Source organism: Pholis gunnellus (assembly GCF_910591455.1).
Source record: "Pholis gunnellus genome assembly, chromosome: 11".
Classification (NCBI taxonomy): Eukaryota; Metazoa; Chordata; class Actinopteri; order Perciformes; family Pholidae; genus Pholis; species Pholis gunnellus.
This window is the reverse complement of record NC_136538.1, coordinates 1,145,305-1,156,644: the sequence shown is the minus strand read 5'-3', so window position 1 is coordinate 1,156,644 and position 11,340 is coordinate 1,145,305. Positions and strand designations below refer to the sequence as shown.

At 40.3% G+C, this 11,340-nt stretch overlaps 1 protein-coding gene across 1 annotated transcript; it reads right to left on the bottom strand.

Moving 5' to 3' along the window:
• Nucleotides 1-2,871: 2,871 nt before the first annotated feature.
• Nucleotides 2,872-11,013, bottom strand: yipf4 (Yip1 domain family, member 4). The gene is made up of 6 exons (XM_079168472.1): nucleotides 10,783-11,013; nucleotides 9,394-9,547; nucleotides 7,689-7,860; nucleotides 6,482-6,559; nucleotides 6,268-6,381; nucleotides 2,872-4,957 (listed from the first exon to the last, which is right to left on the bottom strand). The coding sequence occupies exons 1-6, from the start codon at nucleotides 10,838-10,840 to the stop codon at nucleotides 4,820-4,822; spliced, it is 714 nt and encodes a 237-aa protein (XP_079024598.1). The 5' UTR covers nucleotides 10,841-11,013; the 3' UTR covers nucleotides 2,872-4,819.
• Between the last annotated feature and the right edge of the window lie 327 nt (nucleotides 11,014-11,340).

The following is an 11,340-nucleotide window of genomic DNA, read 5'->3' as shown; positions in this document are numbered from 1 at the left end:
GTGGGGCAGTGTTTAGTTAGCAGTGGTGTTCACTTTGACCTGGTGGATTATAGGTCGAAGTCTTGTTCAACAAGTTAAGGTGCAACACGTCTCCCTTTGAGTACTGATGTTTTCTCAAGAACACAGGACATGTCATATTTCGAGCAGATATGTATTCTGTAGCCGGAAAAGCACAACAAATCAAAAGCCTGCAGTTTAACTTCCGTTTGACTTTAAAATGTAATGGAACCATACCTTGCACTTTGAGTTACCAAAAAGGTTGCTCCACCACTCATAAAACCAAGCTCTGTTGTGGAACCTCCCACCAGAACCCCTTTTCAGTCTCTCCTTCCCCTGACAGCACCCTGTACAGTGCAGACAAACCTGCAAATCACAACCTGAATGATGGCACTAAAATATGTCAACCTAGTTGATGATGACAGCATTATAGGTTATTGGTGTCATTGGGAGCTTGCAGGTTTGTATCTAAACTACACTGGCTGTCACTGGCATGCAGTATACCATTTCCCCAACCTCAAGTTACCAAAGTTTTTTTTTATATTAGCAACATGGCTCTAAGAATGCCAGTCTGTCCTAGGATAATGAATCCTTTTGATCCCCTGACTTTTCCTGTAATGTCTCCAGGATTTTCTGGCCTTTTTGTGAAATATTTTGTGTTCAGAGAAGAGCTCAGTAGATTCTCATGAAAGTCGGTCCAGATATATAGAACTTTTTGTCTGAAAGTTATGCTTGTGATGCAGCCGAGCAAGTCAGTCTGGGCTGTATATAAGACTGGTAAGGGATGGACAATGCTGCCATTAACTGCACTTAGTCTCCACTTTTCCTAATGGGTAGGCTACATGTTGTCACTCAACTTGGTAATCTTTTTGAGCACATAGGGCAGATTTCAACAGTGGAACTGACCTTTTACTTTGAAGTGACTTTCTTATGTTGAATTAGAGCAGCTGCCTGGGTGATCAATGAAACCAGAAAAAAAAAACATTTAAGCCTGCATAAAGAGGTTGTCACTTTCACAAGAATGTCATTAAAAGTAGCAATCACTCCTGAATCCCAAGAAGGCAATTGCAGTACCATCTGTGTATTACGCAGACTTGATGTGAGTGGGGGTGGGTGAAGATGGTATCATCCTCCTGCCTGCTGAGATGGATAGATGGACTCAAGCCGAGTTGCCCCGATCGACCAAAGAATGCCCGAGGACGGCAGCTCTCAGACGTCCTGCTGCTATCAGAAGCGCCAGGTGAAACAACACATATTCTTTTGGTAATGGGGTTGATGCTAGTTAAGAAGCATAAATCACAAGTAGGATCTCCCATCAAAATATAATTTATATTGACTTGCTTCAAAACCTTGAACAGTGCACTAATTTCATTTCATTGGCTTGATTTGACCTGGTAAATACGGTGGTCCTCCTTCATTCATCAGTAGTTCATCGCTGTATCCATTGTGCTCATTCAACATCGCATTTATCTATTCATTTGTCTGTTTAGCAGTTATTAGTTGTGTTTATGAAGTTAGTAGTTTAATAAACTTTACATTTATAAAGAACTTGATTATGTGGTTTGTGTGTATGAAGCAGTGCAGCCACTGAACTGAGTCAAGAACTCAACAAGAGCACAAGTGGTGTAAGACTGTAGTTACAGGAGAAAGTATGTATGGCTGACCATGTCTCTTTTCCCACATTATTTACCTTGAGAATTCCAGCAATTTATGTATGCAGAAGTGTAAATCATGCCGACGCAAATGTAAACAATGCATCCAAAGTTTTAGATGGGCAAAGTAAGTTTCTGCCAGCTGATGCAACCACTGTCCACTGGATGGTGCTTTACCTGCATTTCATCAGTACATGAATGTCATACGAGACTCAATTGGACAAATGTTATGGTTCTGTTCCCAGAGCATACAGATCTTTAACTCTGCCTGGCCTTGGTACCACTGACCTTAACTCTGTTTTGCTTGCTCCTGCATACCAACCAATTATTCAGAAAGAGAAACACATTACTAAAACACAGTGGTGGGCCGTCAGGGCCAACAAAGCCTTCTCTGCTGGCCTTAACAGAGTCACAAAGTTATAGCTATTTTATTAGTTAATAATTTTTCATAAATACACTACATGTATTCTAATTATTTTTCCCATTAGCTTATTATCTTATTGCACAGCTACTGTCTTCCTCAGTTGCTCTGCTTCCAGCCTGCAGTGCTGCTTCCAGTGTAGCTTGTTTTAAGGAGAGCTTTTATCCAATCAGATTTCAGCTCTATGTCTCTAGATAAGAAGAGAGGCCCCAGGCCCTCTAGGTAGACTTTGCAGTTTAAGTAAATGGGGACGATATTGTTGATTGTCATAGTCTTCAACCAATCACATTTTTAGTTTGACATGTTTGGCGTATTCTGTGACATGCCAGATCTGTCTAGGTGGCCTATAAGTACGTCAGTATTAACGTGCAGCTCAGCATTAACGTGCGGTGGGATTGGGCTAGCGTGACTGTTGTGAAACTGAAGCTAGCTAGCAGAACTTAGTAGTAGTAAGACAGTACTGAAGGCCCAGGTATAAAACACACGGCCCGCCACTGCTAAAACATCTCAGGTCTTATCAGAGAGTAACATTGAGGCCCTTAGAGGCTGTTTTGAATGTACTGCATGGTATGTCTTTGTTGAGCATAAACACAAACATCCCTAGTACATCTTATGCTGAGCAAGTCCTCAAAAAAAGCTGTTATGATGATCGATGATCACACTGCTGCCATCAAGAATGAGTTCCAGATTGCCAGCATGTAGAACAAATGGGAGATTTGGTTTTATTCCAGAAGCCAATAGACTTGTTAACAGCCACAGTAGAAGAACTGGTCTACCTTGTGAATAGACTGATCAATGCAATTGCACTTTTAAACTTTTACATTTATTTTTTGGTTGCCTCAGATTGAACTGGATAACATGGTAGACTAATGACGTGTCCCAAATCTATACTGCGTAGTGCGTACTCATTTTAAGCAGGCTTTAAGAACAGTGTTCCCACTGTAAAAAGTAGCCTTTGCTCAAACCAGCATGAATGCCAAATACAGGCATTTTTTTTAGTGCGCTGCTGATGGACTTTTCTCCCACAATGCAATGCACAAAGGAACTGGAGGAGCAGCTCACTCACAGCTGAGCCTAAAAAATAAAAATATTTTGGGTGGAGGTGGTGAGACAGTTCCAGAAAGAGCTTACTCTTCGTGAAGTTAAACTGGCAGTTGGATTCCAAAGTCGCAGTATGACGGATGTCTGACGTCACACATGAAGCATCCTGTTATTAAAAAAATGTTTTACTAACTGACACAACAGTATAATGTGTTAGCATGCAGATATTAGCATTTAGCTAAAGACACAGCTGTCCCCATGTGCAGCCTCACAATACTGCTAGCATGGCAGTGGACGCGACTAAATGGGAAAGCAGAGTGCTGGCCTGACCATCGGGAGAGATTTGGGGTTCAGTGTCTTGTCCTGGGACATTTCCTGGGCCCCACTTACTTTTACAGTGTTAAAACCTATAGAATAAGAATGTATTACAGGAACTGGGACACCGCTATTATTTGTATCTTATAATTACAAACCAATGAGGTTTTGTGGGTGAATCCAACCCGTTGAGACCATATAATGGCTGTTACAATATACAGCTGCAGGGATGACGTATTTTTTTAATGCCATCCTGGAAGTTAGCGTCGCAGTGGTTCCCTCAATACAAAGTCAATGGGATTTTTCCATTGGATTTTGGATTATTACAGAAAATAAACTCTTATGATACTGACTCTTTTTGTTCTGCAAGATAATCTTCACAAATGAATACCACCTTTGTGCTTTTGAAGTGTAATGTAATCCCCAAAAAGCCAACGTCAAGCTATAAAGGAACTACACGTCTCCATCTTGACACTTTTTTAAAAAAACAAGAAAAAAGCTACTAAATTCACTGGAGGGATACTTACTCACGTATGTTATGTTGTAGCACAAAATGTGGAAATCTCTTACGCTTGTTTTAACCAGACCTTATTTCAGGCATCTAGCAAAAAAAACTAAAAACTTTGAGACAAAGTGCAGAAATGCTGACTTTTATCCAGTACTAGGACTCATTCCTGCAGCACTCTATATACAACACTGTGGTGGCTAGCTGTGTTTGCGTTATATAATGACAAAAAAGGAAACAGTGCCAAATAACTATTAATTTACTGTAATTTTTGATCCAATGATTATATTTCTGTATTAGACGGCTGGCAAACAGGAGTTGAAGGTGGGAAAACAAGGCACCACATTTAGCAGACAATGGTTTATATCCCTCTAACTGCCCCAGTCCACTTGCTTTTGCTGCTAAAGTCCATAAATTAAGAAAACAAGCCTGTGAAAAATGAAAAGCACACTCATAGTACACAACAGTGCATAACAATGAAGAGCATTGAGCTCAACAATCTTTCTTTTTTTGTGGCGCCGTCTCTTCTGTTGAATTCTTCCTTCAGCATGAACACCACATATTTGGCACCACATTCTTCAGTTGGATCAAGAGTAAAAAAGAAACCATTAAATGAATATACAACCATGGGCCTATTCCTGCTGTTTAACGAGAAGCCTGCAACCCGACGTTTAAGCTGTAAAAGCATATGCATTTTATTGACCAAAGATGAGGGACAAAACTATATACATTGTTCTATATTCCTAACATCCCCACGGCCTACAATTTAATAGAGTTAAAAAAGAAATAAACACCGTTAAAAAAAAAAAATCCTGGTTCTGTAGTTTGACTCCCCCTCCATGCCCCAGGGTCAGTGTCCATGAAAAGGTCCAGCTTCAATTCATCCAGTCACACACCAGTATATAATGACAGGAAGTAGATATACAAAAGGAGAATGGGATAGATGAGAAGGGGCTTCTTCGTTTTAAATTCATCTCCGACGAGCAGTGAAGCAGCACTGTAAGCAGCCCAGAACACTCCGAACAGCTGAAAGAACAGAAGCATTTCATTTATTCATCAATATTTCCACCACAGAACCCGGATTACTTCAAGTAGCATGAAGGAGGGTGTTGCTTTTAGAAAAACTACATTGGGACTTTTGAGTTTTACCAATAGTATTCATCCTCTCATACCAAGTAAAGGTTTTCCTCACATGTTACATTTAGAAAGTATTCAGACCACTTCACCTTTTGTTATGTTGCAGCTTTATGCTAGACATTTGTTAATTAATCTTCCTCCTTATCAGTCTACACACAATGGATCCCATATAAAATGAAAACAGGATTTTAGACATTTTGAAAATGGATATATTCAGAACTTTTGCTATGACACAGCTCAGGTGACTTCCATTTCTCTTGATTGCCCTTTGAGATGCTTCAATTTATTCAGAAAAAATGTCACAGGTAACCCGCGTCTGGCTCCTTAAATATGAAGATTTACAGGACATCTTTATTTTATATAATTGTAAATTTAAAAATCGATATATATCACGTTATTTGAAGAGGTCACCTTGGTTATCTGACATTCTAGACACTTTGTCTCCTAAATAAATAAATAAAAAATAGAATAATCACACATAAATCTACAATGCAAAAATAAGATATATGATGCCCTTTATTCCCTTTTGACCTGTACCAAGATTTCACAAGTAGTTGCTGCTTAGCCATGTGCTTCTTTCGTTGCCACTTTCTCTCTCTCAGGATGGCTGACAGTAAAACTCCACAGACCGCGTAGCGTTAACTAATACTTTAAATTTCTCATCAGACGCACCAAAAGACAGGAGTAGCAGACATCTCAATCCTGGGAGTAAATGTGGTAAAACTGAGGCTTTTCTAGAGTTAATGTGCATCAAGATGCTGCAGGTGTGAAAGATATTACACAGAAAATAATAAGTGTGGGTGTTTACAAGCAAATGACTCTACAGACAGCAGGATTTGATTCTCCCTGCTAGCAACTGTAATCATTAGAGATGTCCATAGTGAACAGCTTCACCGTTAACCAACAATAAGTCCTTTTTAGTGAAATCTTGTGGTACGGTTGCCAATTGCGACCAATTAAATACCCCTCTTTAGGATTTTTTTTACTACATGGAGCTACTCTTTTCAATACTCTGTTCATGACTAAATGAATGCTTTTGATAACATATATTGAATTTTAAAGTCAAATAAATTCAGAGCGGGAAAATAAAATTAAAATAACCATTCCTAGTTATCATAAATATCTATCAAAGTTATATTTTTACACAACATGAAAAATAAGATTCAGATGTTTTTGGTAATGTGTGGCCTTTGACTCACTTTGATTAGTGTGGAAACCACATCGAACCCTCTGATCACTAGGAGCGGAGGGGCTATAACGATGAGAGGAAGAAGGGAATATCCAATCACTCCAAGAACCTGGCCGAAGGAAACCTGCTCAAGAGAACAATGGACTCCATAAGAACAAGTTTGAGTCAGGTCTGACTGTACTTTGACTGGCTGCAGAAGATAACTAGGTGTCAGCGGCACGTACCTCACCACCGAGAACACGAGCCAGCAGGAAGATTGTTAGTGATCCAAATATCCAGATGGTGATGATCCAAGACACAACCTGCGAAATAGAAGCAGAGTTTAGTATCCTTCCTGAAAACTGTGAGAAGTTACCATGACAATTCACTGATATCCACACCATACCATCCACATATTCAACCATATGTGGTAAAGAACAGCTCCACAAATAGGACTTTACATGAATTCTGGAGGTCTTTAAATTGAAGTTGTGGATTTCTACTTTTAACTCAAGTATATAAACAGGCTCATTGGTTTCTGCTAAATGTTATTAAAGACTGTGAGTGATGCAAAGTCCTAAGGCACTTATAAGCCTTTTCAACATCAGGAACTAAACAACGGTTGTGTGTATTCATTATCAAAGACACTGCCTTTGTTTCCACTGTTCTCCACATGCTTTGGGGATGACTTCCTGGATCTAAATTGAAGCACTACTCAGAAGCTGATACTACAGGAAATACAAGTTCCAGTTACTTTCAGGTGTTAGCAGCAGAACTGTCAGATGTAACTGGACAAGAATATGTTTTGTTCACAACAAGGTTACCACATACGTATTAGACAAACCATACTATGTGCAGGGGAGCAAACTGAAAAAAAATTACAGTGGCCTGGATTCAGCATGAAACAAGTCCCGCCCCTCAAACACAGACTGGCCAATCATAGCGTAGCATCAGCCAGCTCTGACCAGGGTCCGTCAGCTGTTCGGCTCTGCTCCATAGACTCTCATCAATGCTTTCAGGTTCGTTCATGCTCAGGCTGGTTTAGAGGGTTTGGAGCTAGTCGTGGTTAAACGTTGTGTAATAATGAGACTCGTTACCCAGAGAGGAAGGAGATAAATGTTTCGAGGTCATTGATGGAGTTGAAGCAGGGGGCGGGGCTTAGTGAAGGGTCAATTGCCAACCAAACACTGCATAAAAAGGACCTAATATTATCATAGTTGGTCACTCTGTAAGCTTCTTTTATGATGTATATTCAAAATGTACCAGCTGGTAAAATATAGTGGACATGTGAGCCGGACCCGTGCACAAAGCCTCACACACTTTTTAAAAGCTCCGGTTATGCGAGACACCAGCTTATGGGTAGTTAAGTTCCTGCACTGGAAAAGTGCTAACAGACAATTCTGGAAGAGGATGACGGGCGACACAGTGGTGTTTATTGTGTTTACTGCTCACCCTAAACTGTCCATAGATGGAGATCATGGAGAAGAGCAGCACCACGGCTAGAGGGCCCCAGAAGTCCGGGTTGTCTCGGACCACCTGCCGGTTATAACCCAGTGATGGCATTGGCATCAGCACACATCGAATCTTGTAATAGATGTCCTTCAGGTCGATGTCCAGCTCCTCTCTTCTCACACAGACAAGATGACATTATAATGACATGCTTTGCACTGAGACGATGCAAAAGAAAAATATAAAAATAGCAACAAGTGGGGCTGACGGAGATCTTTTTATTGACATCAGATCTGTGCCAGTCACTTGAATCTGCCTCTGCCGGTAAAACCACCACAACAGCCACTTTTTGGTTCCTGCACTGCTGCTGACAGGGATGTGGCATAAAGAGGAACATGCTTGCTCAGTGGTTCAGCAACAGCAGTAGCTGTCCATCATGATTCTGGGTTGAATTAATCCTTAAATAGCGCTGGGAGAAAGCAGCTAAAACCTATATCAAAACGATTTGTCATATTTAACTCGGTGACGATTAAAGGACCAAATGCACTGAAAGTGTCTGACACACACGTTTTGAAGCACATCTATTGTTTTAAATGGCTGAACACGTCGCAAAGCGTTATGAGGCGCGTCAAACTGCTTTGACGACTCTACTCAGACCTTTTTCCGCAGCCACAGTATCATTTTGGAGTCGTTAAAAGGAATAAAAAGCTAAGGATATTACCCCAGAAGACAATATTGTATTAAAGAAATAAATTCTTATTTAACCATTAATTAATACTACTGCTGTCTCTTTCACTGGTTAAAATGACAAATGTTGCCGTTGGTAGGTCACATCAGCTCCCACTACTTAACAAAAATGTTGTTTGTATCTTGATGAACCGTTTGTGTGCTCTCTGCAGGACGGTGTCTGTACTCAGCCAAAGATTGTTTATGAGGTGAGAGAGGCTTCACTCTGCATTGTGCAAAAGCGAGTGTTTTTGTAGAACTCCAACTGTAATACATAAAAACGTTGACTAAATAGTGAGCTTTCTCTTAAACACTGCTGGTTGTGCTTGGTATTTCAAAGCTGATGCCTGCAGTGCATTGTGGGAGCATCAATTGACGTGCGTCAAACGAGGAAATGTACTGAACAATACACAGAAGATCGTGGTTCATGAGAAATGACATTTATGGAACATAATCAGTATTCTGTTTGTTAAAACAGAAATATCAAAGTAAAATGTGTTTGATTTAAAATCTCTTGTGACTGTCAAAGTATTTCCTCAGCAGGATGTTTAGGGTGTGCAGAGACATTATCTCTGTTATACGTCTGAAACAACCAGCTCTAGCCTCCAGAATATGTGGAGGAACACAGAGGAGACTCTTTTACTGCTCTGGTTTAACCTCAGCTGCTAGTAAAGAAACACCCATTTATGGTTTACTGTTGACCTGACTCCGCTCCGAAAAAGCCAGCGAACCGGCCTATCCTGATCGCAGCCAGACCGGCTTTATATCAACATACGCTGACTGGCTGTGTACTGGTTGTAGGCCTGTAGGGCTAGAGCTGCTGTTATACTTTCAGGTGCCTTACAGCAGTAGGTCACAATGAGTTATTAAAACATATTGACTAGATTAAAGTCTGGTTGGTTCGAGAGTGAAAATGTTGGTTTTGATAACTCTTTACCTGATTACCCAGCCCTACCCTTTGATACACACAACATGTACTCACAGAAGAGGTTTGTTCTCTTCACCGTCATCCTCCTCCACCTCCAGCAGCCAGCCGTAGCCTCGCTGCCTCAGGAAGGTGGTGGCATATGGATCTTTACCGCTCTCGCTGCCCACGTTTAGCTTAATATCCGGGGCACTGATGGTGCCGCTGAGATCTGTGGAAAACATGTTTGTTTGCAGAGTTAACCGTTTAATCATAGGTGGGTGCGGAACAGGAAACACATACATATAACAATTTACACATGGAGCTCAAGTTTTTTTAAACCATATTTCACAAGCGCTCACTATATCATTTTTTTTTATATCAGTACCGCGTAAACATCATTGAACATTAGAGTAGAAAAACATCAACCTAGAGCTGAAACCATTAATCACTCAACAGAAAATGAATCGTCAACTATTTGGACAATGTGCGTTTTTGCCGCCTGTTCCTGTAAATTGAATATCTTTGGGTTTGGACTTTTAGCTGTCCAAAAAAGGTGAGGACATCATCTTTGACTCAGTTCTTTTTTCTGTATTTTCTCATGTTTTATAAACTAAATGAGTGAACAAATAATCAATGAACTAATTGGCTTAACCAATAACAAAAGTAGAGGTTGGTTGAAGCACAGTCCTGCAGATGTAGGTAAACGCTGGCATTCCTGCCAGCTGACATCACCCTGTTCAACATGTCTCCTCTGGCAGTGAAGCCTTGCCTTGTATATCCATCTGTATGTGCATAGTGTACATAGTTCATATACTATACATATGTCCAATGTACTGTTTAATATCGAAGGACATTTCTGCACCTAACCCTACAGCTTTTAATAACATGTACTTGACTTGCACTGATGCGCATCTTAAAGTATATTAACGTCAACGTCGGTACAGATTAGAGTAAACGTTTTAGCCCCATTTTGAGTCTCTATTCTCAGTTTATAGTATTGTATTTTATGTTGCATTTAGTTGGGGTGATGGGAAGGTTGTCAGTGACCAGTGTTTACAAGTTCTATGTTTATGTTGTATATGTTTGTGCTTCGTCATTAAGTGAAATTACTTGAATGGTAACGTTTGGTCTTAAACGTCTTGTTTTAATGGCCTCGTAACGTGGACAATAAGCAATATGTTATAAAGAGTCCAACTTCTCCAATGCTGTTCGTTTGCTACGTTCGTTGACGACACGTATCGGTACTGAACTAGTTAGCAAAGCTAACGATAGCCTAACCATTTAAATAGATGACGTTAAGAGTGGCGATTTGGAATAGCACAATGTCGACCCACACGTAAGAACATGTTTTTAGACTGCTTGCATTAGAACTTGGCTACTCTACTGTAACACATCACGTAAACTGGTAAGCGGTTGGCTCTTCTGAGGCCTGCTAGCTGTGGAACTCTGCTGGCATTAGCTTACCTTCAGCCTCTGTCGAAGAGACGAACGTAAAATCTCCGTTGGTGGGAGAGAACTGCATGGTTAAGTTTGAATTTCTGCCAAAGCCTCAGGCACAGAAATGTGACATTTAAATATACAGTTAGTGAAATATGCCGAGAAGCGTTAATAACGCTGTCATTGATCACAGCTCATCGGTGAATTTAAACTATCGCATTTTGTTTTCGTTCAGTCTTCTGCGGTGGAAAGCAGGAAGAGCAGAGGAAACTGGGGAATGAGACACGTTTTATGATGCGTTCAAGTCATGACATGAAGCTGGGATATGGCACCAGAAAATCCAGTTCAACTGAGAAATATATTATCCTATTTATTGGCCAATGTATGACAAAATGAAACCCACACATTTTGTGTAATAAGTAATTTGTTTATAACATGTAAGCATTTTCTGAATTTTGGGAGGCAATTAGGTCATTTCTCTTGGGAGATTGTCAAAGAAAAGACAGTAGGAGCTGACCATTATAGCTGATTAACTAAAGGTTATAAAGGGAAAGGGTAGTAGAAGTAGTTTTTTATAGAGAGAAG